At 39.7% G+C, this 17,372-nt stretch overlaps 1 protein-coding gene across 1 annotated transcript; it reads right to left on the bottom strand.

The window, feature by feature from the left end:
* Positions 1-774: 774 nt before the first annotated feature.
* clptm1 (CLPTM1 regulator of GABA type A receptor forward trafficking) lies at positions 775-16,405 on the bottom strand. The gene is made up of 14 exons (XM_033630341.2): positions 16,293-16,405; positions 11,922-12,064; positions 9,591-9,714; positions 9,214-9,372; positions 8,863-8,980; positions 8,364-8,449; positions 7,632-7,752; positions 7,252-7,496; positions 6,939-7,032; positions 6,643-6,833; positions 6,234-6,329; positions 5,613-5,748; positions 3,850-4,017; positions 775-2,005 (listed from the first exon to the last, which is right to left on the bottom strand). Exons 1-14 carry the CDS (start codon positions 16,341-16,343, stop codon positions 1,824-1,826), a joined length of 1,914 nt encoding a protein of 637 aa, XP_033486232.1. The 5' UTR covers positions 16,344-16,405; the 3' UTR covers positions 775-1,823.
* Positions 16,406-17,372: the final 967 nt, after the last annotated feature.

Genomic DNA, 17,372 nt, shown 5'->3' with positions numbered 1-17,372 from the left:
CTGGCCATTTAAAAAATGCAAACTGGCCCACATGAGAGAAGCTGCCTGGCTGGCTGGCTGGCTGGCAGTGAGTCAGGTATGGAACATAAGAAAATTGTAAATGTACCTATAACATCATACCCCAGAATTTTTAAGCAAGCCAACTTTCCATGTCTGTCACTAAACGGTAATGCCCACATTCAACACGAATATTGCGTCATTGCAACATTCACTCATGTTTGACTGTGCCCTCATTTATTTCCGCAACTCCTTCGCTGATGCATTAAATCCTACACACTGGATCTTTAACATCATGAGTCACTGCAACCCCCCACCCACGTTTTGACCATGCCTGTCATGTGAATGTACACTGATCACACTCAAATACAGCTGAAATTATTTCACGTTACTTCTTTTGTAATTAATTGAGTCACACTTCCGAGCAAAATCGAAAATGTGCAGGTTTTAGCCTCCTCACTGAGAACATTATTCTTTGCAAACAGAATCCTTTGACACTTCTGGACTTTTAGTTTTTCAAAAATAAACGCTTTTCACCAGGAAAAACAATTGCTTTCAATAATGATGTCATTAGCTGCTATCTATAATTCAAGCCTTCAGGGTGAAAGAGTATAAGATCGAACTGCATATCGATGTGAATGCTGTGTACGCACATAAATGAACTGTATTTCCTGTAACTTCAAAATAAATCGTGAAAAAAGAGTTTCATGCAAAAATGTTTCTGAACCCAGAATGGTGCATAAAAGCCAGAGTAAAATCAAAAAAGCTTTGCATAGATATTTTAAATCACACTTAAGTTTTACTATAAACATGAATGAATCAAAATTTAATATGTACCAACATGGAACCATCTTTGTTTCAGGATTTACAGGACTCAAATTTAAAACAAGAGACACTGTAATTCTTCCAGCACACACCTGACTGTCTCCGCCGCGTCTGTCGAGGTGATCTGGTTTGGAGCGTGAACATGAAACAATTTGAAAATCAGACGCCCGGCTGAGGGGGTAAAATTAAAATCAGACTTGCAAATTAGCTAATGCTAGACAGATCTGACATTGGTATTATTATCATGACAAGCTGAGATTCTGTACAGTTCGAGGACATACAAAAAAATGCTTCAGTGACTGAAAAACAAAAAAATAAGTAATTGACAATATTAATATATTTATATTAATACCAACAAGGCTGTTATTTTTTTATGTTCAAGTTCAGAACATTAACCATTTGTTTAAAATTGAGGGTAGTAGTCACTGTCTTGTGGGTAGTGTCCCGTAAGGTCGTCCGTCTCGTCTCCAGTCACCACCTCTCTTTTTTTTTCAACCCCCTTCGTGGCTCAGGATCTTTCCAGTTTCCTCCAGCACTACTCACCAGTTTCCAGGCAATCCGAAACACGGTGCTCACATGGAATGAAAAGAAAAATTCACAAGGAATCTACACAAAGAAAAAAAAAAGCTGCACGTAGCCTCTTTTTTCCCTGTATAAAAAAAATGTAGTATAACTGCGACCCGTTGCCCTCCCGACCTCTACTCCAAGACATTGTTACCCTCCGAAAAATCATACAGAATACAGTACATCACGTTTTGTTTAACTTCACTTGAACTGCAAAACGAGAGGGCGGGGAACAGAAATAAGAATTTACCAAGTCTACACTGAATATGATTCTCTGTGGATCCACACAGAAATCAGAGGGAACAGTTGAACTGCATTTTTTTTGTTGTGGCGTCCATGACAGCTAAACGACGACTCCCCTCCCTGCCTAAATTTCCACAAGTCCTCTTTTGCCCCAGCAGCGAGGGCCAGTGAGGCAGATAAGGATGGGTCTTGCTTTAATCGTTCTTTTTCTCCTCCTGTGGTTTGTCTGTGATGGCGGCGGCTGCGGCAGGAGCAGCGTCTGCCGCTGCCGTGTTGTTCGGGATGTGGTCCACTCCGCTGGTGCCAAACTCGTTGACCCTGTTGGGATCCACCCGATAGATCCAGCGCTGGTAAAGATAGATGAAGAACACCACGTCTGCGGGAGAGGCAACGGGTTAGTCCAGTGAGAAACAAGTGTAACTTAAATACATTATTCCAGTGTTACTATATTATTATTCCCCCTTTTATGATCAAGCACAAGCCCACCTAGTTATAGCGATACATCTTTAAATCCAAAACAAACAATTAGCTCGGTAAAAATGCATATATTACCTATATGCTAACATATGGGAGGGATGGAAAGATTCCTATGTTTACAGCTTTTGGGCTGATGACATCATTGGACAGCTTGAGATGGTTCTATGATTGCACAGTTGAAAAAAGTGTTAAGCTTTTGGAAAATTAGGCAATTTTCTCCTCAAATCCTCTCACTGAATATACTTTCTTCTTCCCTGTATGTTTGTACCACTGTTTATCTGCTGTTATTATTTACCTGATCTTTTGTTTTGTTTTGCTTTGGGAAGAGGTGGCATGTGAGTCACTAATGCGGATATGAAAATCAACTGAGCATTCTGTAAAACCCAACTTCCAGTTAACCAGCCGCTAGCTAGCCAGCTCTAGGTTTTCAAATGTAAACAGCAGTAAACATCCAATAAAGACGGAGAAAAATGGGCACCAGCTGAACAAGCATCCTGTTAGCCATTGTACAGGCGATGGGTATTAACTGGAAAACCTCTGTGACTCATCTGATTCCCACGGGATATCAGGAACTGTAATATCCTTTGATTCATCGAAACTTGGCTAAATCCTGGACAGTGCCTTTCAACCAGGTGACTCTTTTTCTCTTTCTCTAGAGGGAGAGGAAGCATGTGCTTTCTGTGGGCAGAAAGGACAGGAGGACTGATACTGTCTGATGTTTGTGTTCTTTATTCTTTCTAAACTTCACTCAGTACTGTGATGTCAGGAATCTGATTTGTTTTATTGATATTTTTATTTTGTTTCCAGTTAGATATTAAGTTTATATTGTGACTTTGCTGTTTTAATATTAATGTTGCTGCTCTAGAAATAACATTTAGTTATAAAATATTCAGTTTTATTCCTGTTGTGAATTTATTCTTTTTAAAAAATAATTCATTGTAAATGTTATACTGTTAGTTCTCTGAGAATCTCTTTCACATATGAGCAAAAATTGGTATTGTAACAGAAAAATCTCTAGTCAAATCGATATCGAATTGAATCGGAAATTGAATCGAATCGAGACCCCTTGAATCGAAATGGAATCAAGTAAGGGAATCATCAGTGGCGATACCCAGCCCTTGCACACACACACATGCGCGTACACACAGGTGAGCACACTCCCGCCAGCGGACAGAGAGCGCGCGTTGGAAAATATGTTGTGTCCAAATAGCAGACAAAAATATATCTGTGTTTTTTAAACACTCCCAGGGTGGTGAAGATGGTGAAGTAGAAATGTTCTAATGTTTAGTCCAATGTACAGTTCAAATAATTGTTGAGTAGTTATATTGACTGCTGTCATTAAACACATGAACACCATGATTCCTCTAAGTGTTTGTGTCTGTGTCTGTCTGATACTGTGACGGACATCGAAGGCTGATGGTGATTTTGACAGTTATGTTGACAGTTGGGTTCAGGAAATCAAACACAATGTCATGATAACAGCGAGTGTCAGTGTGTTAAAGGCAAAACAGGAAGGCCGGAAAGAAGGACTGCCTTTCCTTTAAACAAACAACAAATGTGTCTGTCCATCTACTTTAGCTGCCACCATGCTGGGAAATGATTTGAACCTGAAACCACCAAGCTGTAGTCTCAAAATGGCTTCTTTAAGGACTTTCCCACAAGCTGTTCCAGGTGAATATCTAACTTTTCCCTGATCCTGGTAAATTAATAACAACTACAACATCTAGATGAGGGACAACGTACCATCTCTGAGGCATCCTATCCTGTACATCATGGGCATCTTGATGACGAAGGCAAACAGGTCATCAATAAAGGTATTGAGAGCCTTATAGGTGAGCATCCTCCATGGGAGGTGGGCCACAGACTTCATTTTGTAGTTGATGAATAGCTGCGGCGTCATTGTAATGAAACCTGAAAACAACAAACAGAGAGAGACAGAAGGAAATATAAACAATTATACACAGGAGGCCGTAAATTAGACAGCAGGCAACGTGGCCAAGTGATGTCTATTAATACACAGCACATTAGCAGAGGCTGTTGGGAATTGGATATGTAACCATGATGCAAGTGTGAAAACACTGGCTGTATGTACATCCACTTAGAGACAGGATAATTAAGACAGACAATAATAATAATAATAATAATAATAATAATAATAATAATAATAATAATAATAACAACCAGCTTTGTCTCTGGCCTGTAAAAATAGATTTACATAAACAGGAACAAAACTGTCGGACACAATATGTCAGTAGAGAGTTAAATCAATGATACAGAGAATAAATATGGTGATAGTTCCAGAGAGAGCGCTAACAATGAGTTTAAGATAAAATGTTGACTTTGAATTGACACTGTATATTCGCATTAAGTTAGAATCCTAACAAAGCCATGGAAAAAGTGTCTGTGCTGCTTCATCTAAAGCCTCTTTCACATATAGTCTCCAGTATATTACTAGGATAACCTTTAAGGCACCACTGGTGATTTTCACTGTCACACATGCTCTATATTCAGAAACATTCCCCATCTTGTGCCTTTTCATACATGTCATGGCTATGCCTGAATGGATGAGGCAAGAGACGGTCCAGGAGATGGCGGTAATGCAACACTTATTGATGTGAACCGCCACAACACTCATTAGAAGAAGAAGGAGGAAGAAGGTCAGGAAGGTAATTTGACAGTTATCAAATCACCAATGAAAGCACTGGCGTAAATGCTAAAGAAGTTGCAGATTCAAATACATCATCAGCAGAGTCTTGTGACTGGAAGCTTGCTCCACGTGAAAATAATCCTTTACACGCTTGCTCCTGCAATGTTACTGCTTTCATTTGCAACAAAGCTTTTCCCTGAAATGTGGGAAAGTGGCGTTACAGATTCCCCTGAATATTGATCCCTGCTGCTCCCATTGTCACATGACCCCACGCTGGAAATGTTCCTGAACATTTTAGGCATATACTGCATGTGTGAAAAGGGCTTAAAATTATTATCCATGCTAACAAAATCTGTTAGGATACAATCAACTTGTATATAACAGTTTTTTTCACTTCTGTTCATTAGTTACTTGTTTCATATCCTAAAAATTAATTTTTACTGACTCAATTACAACCCCGACAGCCTTCTGCAATAATTTCTTGTACCCTTGTAAACTGTACTTTTATGATGCTCAATTTAAAAGGCTCTTAAAAAGGCCTAAACAGAGATATTGAAATACAGAAATATTTTTGATTTATAGGTAATAACCTGCTGTGCACAGCATTCACTGCATCACTTAATGCACATTAGCTAATTCGTGGGCAGTTACACTGGTAAATTTTCTCCTTTTCACAGTTATGCTACATGTTTTTGTTTCACCATTACAGTACATTAAGTCCCCTTTAGGTGCGATTAGCTTGTGCATAAATTTCCACCACCTGACATTTAATAAAAATGTTCCTCTGAGACAAACAAGACACACAAGACAAAACAATAAGTAATAGAGTGGAGTGTATAAATGTTTCGGATATACTTACCAAAGGTTAACAAGAAGCCATAGAGCATGCTGAGTACCCATGAGTACCAGCCTTTGTGCTCTACATACAATAAACTGTAGACCGCATAGCAGCCAAACAGAGGGTAGAGCAGCCACGACAAGTACTTGAAAGCCATCTGTTCACAGCACAAGAGAGAAAAGGTTTAATCAGACAGTAAGTAATGACAAATTCAGCGTGTCTATAGGTGTCAGACACTTAAAGTTAATGCCTTTTAAGACATTCTCAAGATCATTTTTAACCATTTCTTGGACAAATCATTCTTTGCTTATTCATGCCATTCAAATTTAGTGCCGTGCAAAGGTAGGTTTATGTGGGAATATGGTTATTGAGTAAATTAATTAATTAAAAGTATAAAGTAAAGACAGCCTTAGGTTCAGTGTTACGGTAAAAGATTTGAAACATCAGAAATGTGGACATTGACGCAGAAAGGCTTGACTCATTTTGGCAAAATAAAATTAAAAGATGGATAAATGAAATTAGGTACGTTTGTGGCAATTAAGACCTCAAAAGTTCAAATTTAAGACCTGTTACTTATTAAGGACCTACAGACACCTTGCACATGTACTTAAATATAAAATATATAGGTTGGATTTAACTCACATCGTCATAGATTTTGGTTGAAGACTCCACATATGTTGACTTGTCTTTGAATACCAATCTTGGCAACACCCCTGCGATTTTGTTCTCTCTGTCCAACTAGAGAAAAATCACAGGTGGTTACTGGAATATGGTAATAATGCCACAACAGGAAGTAGAGATGCAAAACAGAATGTGCAGATACAACAGGTTAGCATTTGGATAACAAAAGGAAAAACATGTGAGGCATATTATCATCAAATGTAATGTTAGTTTTAAAGTCTAGTAGAGCATATTACTGGTCATCTAAACCAAACATCATCTTTACACATTGGCTAGTAAATACATTATATAATATTTTTTAAGGAGAAAGGGCAGAAGCCAAAAAAGTACAGGCTCAAAAGGACACTTGTAAAAAGTTGCACTGACTTACCCTGACATCCATGACCTTGGTGATTTTCCACAGATCAATAAGAAGGCCGATGAACACGCTAACCTGCACCACAAAGTTAGTTTCATTGTCCAGGATGTACAGCAGCACCACCAGAGACTGAAAGACTCCAAATATGATGGAGCGCACAGAGAGGCCTTCCAGAGACTGTCTGCTGTTCCAGAACTGGATATCTGAGGAGGAGATGGCATGAGTTGAGGCCAAAGGGGTCGACAAACACAATGTAACCCATTTCTTGTTGTTAAGCCCTCACTACAGACCAGCTGTTGTGACCTTACCATTCTTGAAGGCAAGAAACTCGAAGATGCTGTGCACAATGGAGACAACAATGGTGAGTCCCAGCAAGTACGGGTTGGTTTCCAAAAGGGCCACCTGAACAAAGAGAGCGTTTTTTTTAATCTGAAGTTAGAGATGTAACATAATCTCAGTTTTTATCTTTGATCAGAACGTCCACAGGTTACATTTAGCTGCAGCAACACGACTAGAAAACTGCCCACACATTAGTTTTTGGAGAGAGAAAGAAAATTAAACATTCCCATCTCACTGCATCTAATTCTTTACTTCCTGTCTTTGTGACCCTTGATGTCTTACCTTAACAGAGTCTTGGTCCTCATCAGACTGCTCGTAGGTGTCCTCAGGCAGGAAGTTCCACGGTGACCGTGCATTTTGGGCAGCGTACAGCTGCCAACGCCATAAGGATAGCGGGCAGTAGGCGAGGCGCAGTGGGAGTGTTTTCAGGGTGTCGTTGATGGGATAGTAGTCCTTCTGAAGGTTCCAGTAGTCATTGAAGTACACAATGGGATAGTAGTCACCGCTTACTGCATCAAACTTAACATCTAGTGATAGAAGATGGTAACAAAGATGGTTTGACACAAAAAATAAGACTCATTAATCAGCTGTTGTAGCTGGGACCTTTAAAAGTGTACAGCACTGTGCAGTAAAGGGCAAAGACGTGACAGGGAGGTACTTACGTTGGTCGAGAGGAGGGGGAACAGAGCCTTTGACCCAGGCAGTGTGGTCATCTACCATGTTGATGGTGAGGTTGGGGTGCCAATGAGAGATAATCTCCACTGGACCGTGGCTCTCTGCTCGCTGTGAGGAAACATTTGATTTGACATGTCAGTGATGAGCTGCAACACCATCTGCAAAAAGCATGTAGCTGCTATAATTAGCCCCGGATTAGCTACAACAGGTGTTTCTGTAAGATTAATCTGGAAATCAATGTCATGAAACGAGGATTAAACACTACTTTGTGATCATCAAGAACATCAATTCCACATCCATTATACACAGTGTACTATAGCCTGGCCGACCCTGGGTTTCTGAGGCTGATAATGACTTTGATATTTTTGAAAATCTGTGACAGAGAAGTCTGATAATGATACAACAAAAAATTTAAATTTACTTCTATATGACACGATCAATATGGATTGGTGGTGTTATTGTGACGACAACATACAGTTAATAAAAATAAAACTTGTCAGTGCTCTCTGGTGGACCAACCATGTAGTGTTGAAACCATTTCTAAATGACCTTAAACCTAGTTTAGCATTATCATTTTACTAATCAGATGACATATATACCATTTCTTACAAGTCTGAAAGCTAATATCTGTGATACACTGGCCCAGCCAATTTATTACTATAGCTCTATAGTGTATAAAATAAGGATTCAAAGTAATAAGTAAAACAAAATATACTGACCTTGATCATTTCAGGATCTGCTTCTGTCTCTCCTGTTAGCAGATTCTTGGTCTTCATAAACTTTCTTCGCTTGAATTTATTCAGCACTGAAAGGGTAATCAAGTAGAGGTTAACACTTCAAATATATAATTCTATTACAGGGTTCCCACACAATTTTATCAATGAATTTTCAAAGCTTTCACATATTTTACCCCATTACTATGACTTAATTTCAGTCAATTCAGAATAGATGATGTAAGGCCTATATAGCGATTATAAAAATAACTAAAACAAGGAACGTACTCTGAGTAATGTCAGACATGTTTTGGGACTTTTATGAACATATTTTAAACAATAGCCAAAACAATGTATCATCAAAACTTCTCCAAAACCATTTCCAGCCCGTGAAATGTTTCTTATTTAATAACTTTTTCAGGAATTTCATGACCGTGGGAACCCTGTCTTTGATTATAACCTTTGTTTATAGTTTACAGTCTGTATGTTTTTCACACGTGCTTACTTCGTGTTGAATGAACTGTGGCCAGTCTGCGATACTGCCCCTTGCGTTTGGGGTCCGGGTGGAATCCACTTTTAGTGAAGTAGACGTGCATGTAAAGGGAACCATTATGCTGCACTTTCTGCAAGGACACACAAAACAGGAAGAAGTATTAGTTTCAGACAAGTACGCATCTGCATTACAAATCTGTCATGTTCATTAATAACTCCTCCTTCCTGTTCTTCACCACTGTCTTCCTCATTTCCTCAATGAATACCCGTTTCCTCTCGCCATCCATCTACTGTCTGTCACCTCTCTCTCTCTTGCTGCATATCTCTCACATTTCACCTCCCCTACATCCTCAGTCATCCTCACCTCCGGGATGTCCATCTCCTTATAGTGCTCATAACAGCCGTCCCCACTCTCCCCAGTGGTCCAGTCTCCATAGACCAGGTCCCTGTGGAACCAGAACAGGGCTTCTGTGTTGTTGAAGTCGGAGAACACCTCCTCCTGGGACACATACACGTACAGGTCCTGCAGGCATGGTGAGAAAATAAAGGTGTTTATGATATTACAGAGAGGGGGGAAAGCGAGCCGGCTGGTCTGAAAAGGTGAGATAAGACTGGTTTGCCGTCCAAATACTTGTGGGGGTCACAGTGTGAGGGGTGTGTAAGAATGAACAGCTTCAATTCAATTAAAAAACAGCTGGCCATGCAGATAAAGGGAATGGACGGAGGGAATGGGTGTGATACCATGAGGGTGTCCTTGGGGAATAGGTTCCTGCTAGGTACTCTGGGTGCCCCTGCTGGCGTGTTGGGGTCTGGAGTGGACGGCCCTCGACGGAACCAGCTGCTGATCGCCCAGATAATGAAGATTCTGGAGGAAACCAGAGTCAGAGAAAGAGAAAATTTAGTAAATAAGGAATTATACTCAAAGATAAGAGGGTAAACACAGACAAAAAATATAAAAAGAGAAGAGCAGGGGGTGATGAGTTAGATTAATATTTACATTTGTTTGTAAATGGACAAATACTGCATATATTAGCATAAAAAAAAACTTTAAGACAAAGTATTTCATTTTGATCTTTCCCTTGATATTGTGAAGAGCTGGTACAGGAGAGTGAAACCCCAAGGAGGCTAATCTGATCAAACGGTATCCAGTCAAACTGCATTTCAGTCAATCTTTAAGAGAGACGCTTTTTCTTGCATCATAAATCAGTGACAATTCAAAAGAAACACACTTAGCAATGAAAGAAGAACAGAGTGCTCTGTGACAAGCAAAGAAAACATTGCGAAATGTTAAAACAATATCAAGAACTGTTATGTTTTCTGTTATTTTTAGGCTTACTGCCAAACTTCCTTTGTGTGTTTTTAGTTTTGTTCAATGTATACATCCCTCTTTGGTCGGTATGAGTAAAACTGACATACGAAGCATTTTCTATCTGATATCACAGTAAAAATTTGTTTTGAAGGATTCTTTGTTACACCTGTTTACTGTTAACTGCAGGCCCATGGCTTGGTGTAGTGCAGACGGCACACCACACTCACAAAAAATTTACACACCCACTTCAGACAAGATCTTGGATTCAAATCCCTCAGTCCAAAATAATCTGAAACCATGATGTGAATTTGTGTTTTTTACCAAAATCTCTGTCCTGCACAGACAAAGCTACTATGACAGATGTTAAAAGCTAAATTTAATCATAGCCAGGCAAACTGACCACAGCAAAATTATGCAACTCGCTGACTCATTATTCACACTTTTGCATATGTGTAATTTTGGAAGTGATAGAAGGAAGCATTTTCATGTTGTTTTTATTGCAGCCCACATTTGTTTCAGCACCAAGAGATCAGTAAATTAGGTGCTGCAGCTTAAGGAGAATTGTGTGGTAATTATTTTTGTTGAATTGGCTGAATTATGGCAAATGATTAGTTTGAAATTGCATTTACAATCCTATGTCTAAGACAGCAATTTTATATTACAACTGCTGGAAATAGGAATGTGCACTAATGGAGGATCATACACCTTCCCAGATCAGGATACCTGAATGTGTTAAAATGTTAAATGCCAAAACTAGTATCTTCAATGGTTAATAACAAATGATGTTTTTAATCTAATAAATGGCCCAGTGCTTTCACTCCAGTGGCTGCAGTTTGGCTGGCAAAGTAACTGCAGTCAAAGTAGGTGCCAAAAAAGTACTGCTACCACCAACTCCACACACGAGCATTTTTGGTGCAAAATAACGCTTGCCCCTGAGACACTGTGTGACTGCGTTGGTCAACATTTAGTGATTCCTGAATCTGCATAACACTAAAACTACTGGTTAAAAAGCCCTGAAAACTACTGCAATCTACAAACACTAGGCAACTGACATCCAACAGTCAGGTAACACTTACTGCAAAGTTCTTGCAGAGTAGCTAGATGCATCAGATCATAATCTCTGATTCTAAAAGAACCCAAAAATGCCATACACTGTTGATTTCTCTTACTTACTTTTGGTGTTGATGCTGTTTGCTTGTGTACATTTTTACCTGATGTAATTCTGTGGACCATATGTCATTAATAAAGTGAGTAGAAGTGATCAGCGGTGAAGGATCTTTTTGGGTTTTTTTTACCTCAGTCGGAAAGAAGCACTTATGAACTGTCCTTCGAACAGCTCTCTAATTAGGGTTTACTTAATGTTCAGTGACTGTCCAGAGATCTGACCCTTGTCAGCCCACCATGTCCAAGGAGAACCAATATACCCTTGTGAGTGTACCGACAGAGACATCAAAATCCATTAATAAACTATTTGTCTTGTTTGTCTATGCTGCATTTTGCGCAGAAAAATATCAGGGAACAGATTTTTAAAAGGCCAAAATCGGGTCAAAGGCAGACACATCTCTGCACAGAGATCTGAAACAGAGTGGACCAGCTGAGCTGCACACAGCCTTCATATGCATTGTGTCACCACCATAATATATCACATCATGTATTTTAATTATTAAACCATAGTATCAAAGTAAGCTTTTATCTGTGGGCTGGCTCGCCCCTGTAAAGAAAGAGCCAGCCAGCCAGATTAAAAGCCTAATAGAAAAACTCACCTGAAGAGGACTCCTTTAATGACCTGCCACGCATTAGGTGCTTGTTGCTGCTGCTGTTGTTGCTGCTGCTGAGGATCCTGTGCATTTTCAGCTGTCTGCACAGCCTGGCCATCTGTTGTTGCAGCGGTCCCATTGCTGCTCACCTACAACCATACAGACACACGGTCAGTGTGGCAAAGGAAAGGCATAATAATGGTGCAGACATGGCATCACGTGATGGAGTATGTCATCAAGCACGAACAGCTTCACTGGCAGTAGAAAGGAGCCACTCATGTTCTCACTGATTCTCCCACTCATTATATCACAGGGTGATATAATGATACAATATAATCCAAAGGAGACTGATACACCCTTGATCTACAGTCAAAACTAGGAGGATATAGTGCAGCTTTTAGGATTGATGGTGTAGATAAGGAGACAAATTCATCCAAGACTTTAACATGCTGACCTCACAAAACTGATTGACTGCCCAATGACCTTTGTGTTTTAAGCAAGTCATATACACAAATTTCAGATTTGCCACTCTTGATGTGAAGTAATATTGGCAAATACTTTTGTTTCACACAAAATTACAGCAGGGGATTTACAAGGACATTTATAGTGTGCTTGGCACATAACACACATGGCAGATTTGAAATTTAATTTGCGACAATTTTATTAAGCAAATAAAAGATGAAATGCCAAATATTCTGTCACTCCAGCATCTTAAATGTAAGAGGATCTGCTGTTTTGCTCGGGTTATACAATTGCAAATCGAATAGATTTGGGTTAAGACTAGGCTTGTAAGACAAACGTTTCATTACAATACAATATTATATAATTTTTTGGACACAATACAATATTCGTTGCTATCACAAAGTCTGCAAAGATAAGATTTCAATTAAATTTAATGATGGGGGCTGGCCTGCGATCGGTACAAGATGATATCAGCAAAAATCCTCATTGTCTTTTTTTCTTGGCTGCTTGGCTGCCAGTCTCTGCCTGGCGCTCGGCCGCTAACACCGTTTGAATGTTTAGAGAGAGGTGCGCTTGGACGGCAATGGTGACATAGATGTTCCGTAGGAATTTCAAAATAGTTTTCACTTTGCATCAATAATATTGGATCGTTAACAGTGACTCAATATAACAGTCCAGACTGATGTGTCCTTACACCCTAATTTAGACTGTTCTAGTCAGACGATACAAGGTCTTCGAAGACATAGCATACAGCTCTTGAGAACTGAGACGGGCATTTGTTTTTCATTTTCTGATGTTTTATAGACTTTTATAACACTTCATAAAATTTGATTGAATAAATATTAAACAGATTAACTGATAAAAAATAAACATGGTTGCAGTCTGAAGATGATTACAAATTACAGGACATATAAAGATGACGTACGACCTTTTATTTCCGAGCAAACAATACTAAATGATCAATCATGACTGATACTGACAGGCTACTATTTAATGCAATGACCATGACGTCTTGACCTCATAGAGCCTTCATATCATTCAAATATTAGCATGCATATTTGCATATTAAAGATCAGTTTGTGTCTGCCATTATTTTGCTTCTGCATGTCCATGTCGCCCCCCTCACCCCTCCGGCCAGGCAACATTCTATTCAAGTGACACAATACACAAGCGCATGCCAAGTCATGAGACTCATTCACTATCTAAACATCTGATCTCCCCCATTGTCACCAACACAAGGGATACCAGAGACTGGCCTCTAGAAATAAACAGCACCTCAGGATAAAACGTGTTTTCCGCTCAACAGGTTATTAAAGCGCTAAGAAGGCCAAGAAATGAGTGAACAGTGAGAATGTTTGTGATAAGCCAGTGGCCTAGCACCATCACAAACCCAATTTCAAGGCCATGAAATGGCTCGAAATAGAGCTTTTCATCCTGGATGCCATGTCCTGTTGTGTTAAAATAGACGCAATGCTATTATCAGAGACATGGATCTCTGTCTCCTGGAGGGATCAACGTAATAATCATTACAAAGACGGATCACCAATATGCTCAACAAGGGAAACACGGTTATTTGTTCTGGCCCCAAGATAATAATTTACAATTTACACACAGTGAACAGGGATTAACAATTAACCACCTATTCAAGGTGCAGAGTAAATGCTTCACACTGGACGCGCGTGTCTGACAGAAAGGGGGGCACAGTTTCAGATAAGTCAGGCTTTCACAGAGAGGTGGAGATTGCTCTGGTAATGTTTATCACACATGGAGACAGTATCTCCTCCAGGAGGAAGCAAGTTAATATGCAATATAGGGCATATAAATAAGGTTATAAAAGGCACGTCTGTCTTGAGTCTGTGTTAATGGTTAAAGCGCCTTCTGTCTGTGCTATGATGCTTGTTTGCCGACATTTAAGATGGTATTTTCACATTGAGGAGGACATTAAGTACAGGGAAAATTCAAATGGGTTTCATTTTAGACGTGAAAACACTGACTTCTTCATATGTGCTGGGGCCAATACAGTTCCACCTATACCCAGCAGAAATACTGAATAAAAACTAAGAAAATAAAAAGCACTGGTAGCTACTCTGTGTTTTCCCTAGATTAACAGCACAGAAATTTGATTCACCCGAAGTGGGCCTTGAGAACATACAGTAACTGCTTCATCTAAAACTAATAGCGCATTTATCCTGACAGAGCTATTACTACATAAAGAGATACTAAGCACATACTGTACTCTTGCCCTAGATGCTGCTACTTGTGTTTTGCAATTAGATTTGATTAAAACATCCAGGGATCCATTATCCTGAAAGCTAAATCCCACCATCTGTCGAAAACCCCAAAAATTCTTAAGCAATATATAACCACTGTTTTGAAGGTATGTCCAACGACTTAAAAAACACTTGTAGAAAGAAAAAAGCTCATATGTTGCAGGTTTCTGAAGTTGCTATTACTGTTGTTTTACCCAGATGGTTGTGTTGTATGAGATGAATCTGGAAATTAGACCTGCAATGATTAATCAGATAGTTGACAACTATTAAATTAATTGCCAACTAATCAATTAGAGGATTTTTTTAAAGGAGAAAAGTCATAATTCTTTGATTTCTGCTTCTTGAATGTGAGTATTTTTTGGTTTCTTTATTCCCCTATAACAGGAAACTGAATCTCTTTGGGTTGTGGACAAAACAAGACATTTGCGGATATCGTCTTGGGGTTTGAGACTGCACCATTTTCTGACGTTTTATAGACCAAACAATTATGGACTAATGGAGAAAACAATCGCCAGATTGACAATGAAAATAATCACCAGTTGCAGCCCTACTGGAAATACCTTAAAGCAGTATGTGTAGGTGAACAACCATCAGGGTTTTTCTGCAATGCTCAGATATTTACCTTAGCTTTAACTATGCTGGGCTCCGTGACTTAAATGTAATGAAAATGATATGACAGGCTGAATTGAGGCCAAGAATACCCTAGATACAAACCAAAACCATAAAAAGGAACACCAAGTCATCGACCAACATTGGTCAAATGACAGAAATTACTTGTGACCGTCTTTAATAGAGTTCAGGCATCAAATATTTGGGATTTGTCTGAGCATATCAGCATTTTGAATACTGAAATGCTTGGGTTTGTTTGGCTAAAGACTGACAGGCTTTGAATTAATCACAAGGCAGAGCAGTGGTTTGCCTCTGAAGACTGATGATTCACTGTGACCTCTGGTAACTTGTGACATTTGTCACTCCGGAAATCATTTCTAGCTGGTTACAAACTGTCCTACTTACCTCCAACGAGTGCTGTAAAATCAATTTAAGAGAATATTTCCAGAGTTAGACAGATATGACGATGTCTGCGCTTGATTCACTTCACTTGTCACTGTTAACAAGATGAGCTGCCGGATAAACATTTGACATGAGACGTGTAAGTAAAGCCTTAAGTTTCCCCTGTAATGTCTGTAGATAAAATGTCAGGTGACACGGTTTGACAGAAAATAAGAAATGTGTGTTAGCTGCTTGAGACTGGCCTGGTTAGTGAAGCCAAGCTGCGTTGTTCAGGTTCAGGCCTTGTGATAGCTAACTGACACATTGCAGCAGTCAGCTGGCTCACACCGACACACATGGACTCCGCTAATTATCTTGTCACTTTTGTGTCACTGTTCGTCTTCAGGTGAGATTTCACGGTTACCGCCGCTCTCTCTCGGCACATCTGGTCGCCGACAGCCAGGCTTTCTCGTTAACAGCAGGAGGGGGTCGTTTTAAAACCAACCGGCACTGACAACGTCACTGAGGCTCGTGTAACGATCGGTAACACGTTAATATGTTAACGGTTTCTCACTCAATGCTCACACAGATAAAACGCCCGCCTTCCCGTGGACGTTAAAAGCACATAAGATTACAAGAGTGTCATTCATTTTACCTCGCCGTTGCTCACGGTAGCTTTAGTTGCTTCGCTCTCCTGCGTCGCCATCTTTCCTTGTCTCTATCGCGCACACACCACACCACACCACACTGCTGCCTGGGAAACTGCGCTCCGTCTCGCGAGAGGACAGTTTGTAGCGTCATTGCAGTGACGTGCGTTCTTCAGGGGGAGTGATGAAAAAGAATGTGGGGCTGATAAATATTGTAAGATGCTTTTTGTGACAGGGCTGATGAAACAACATGAAACACCGTGCTTAGTCATGCATCTTTGGACGGGTAACTTAATAAAGCCAAAGCTTTCTAAAAAACTAAAAATGGAACCTCTAACTCCAGGCTGCTGTTATTAAATATCTGAAACAAGCTGCAACAACCTCCATAGACACATTTTCTGGCACGGAATCGCCAATTTGCTGTGACAGAAAGTACCTTAGGCAAGGTTGACCTACTTCTGTACAATTTTATGGGATTTAACTATTTATATTTTATGTTGCTGGAAACAAAATGCAAGCATGCTGCTTTTCAGAGGCAAATATTATCATATAAAGAAGTACACCTCAACCTCAAATAAATCTCAACCATGGATGGATTCAGCAGGCCTACCGGGTACAAGCCCAGGGGCCCAATGTGTCAGGGGCCCTCCTTGGCCTTCACCTGCAAAAATTTCCCTCAAATGGACACATAGCAACCAGGAGGAGACTCAAAACGACCACGAAAATACACAAAAGACCACAAAGAGATGCAAAGCAACTACAAAAAGGGGCAAAATGATGACAAAGAGACACAAAATAACCACAAAAAAGGACAAAACAACCACAGAGGCACAGAACGGCTACAAAAAAAGGATAAAACAAGCAAAGAGAAACTCAAAATAACTACAGACACACAAAAGACCACAGAGAGATGCAAAGGAGCTACAAAAAAAGGACAAAACAATCACAGAGACACAAAATGACTACAAACAAAAGGATAAAACAACCACGAAGAGACGCAAAATGACTACAAAAACGGATATAACAACCACAGAGACTCAAAATGACCAGAGACACAAAAGACCACAGAGAGATGCAAAGGAACTACA

The sequence above is a fragment of the Epinephelus lanceolatus genome, chromosome 4, assembly GCF_041903045.1.
Source record: "Epinephelus lanceolatus isolate andai-2023 chromosome 4, ASM4190304v1, whole genome shotgun sequence".
Taxonomy (NCBI): Eukaryota; Metazoa; Chordata; class Actinopteri; order Perciformes; family Serranidae; genus Epinephelus; species Epinephelus lanceolatus.
Note: the sequence above shows the minus strand (reverse complement) of the source record. Positions and strands in the feature narration are given on the sequence as shown.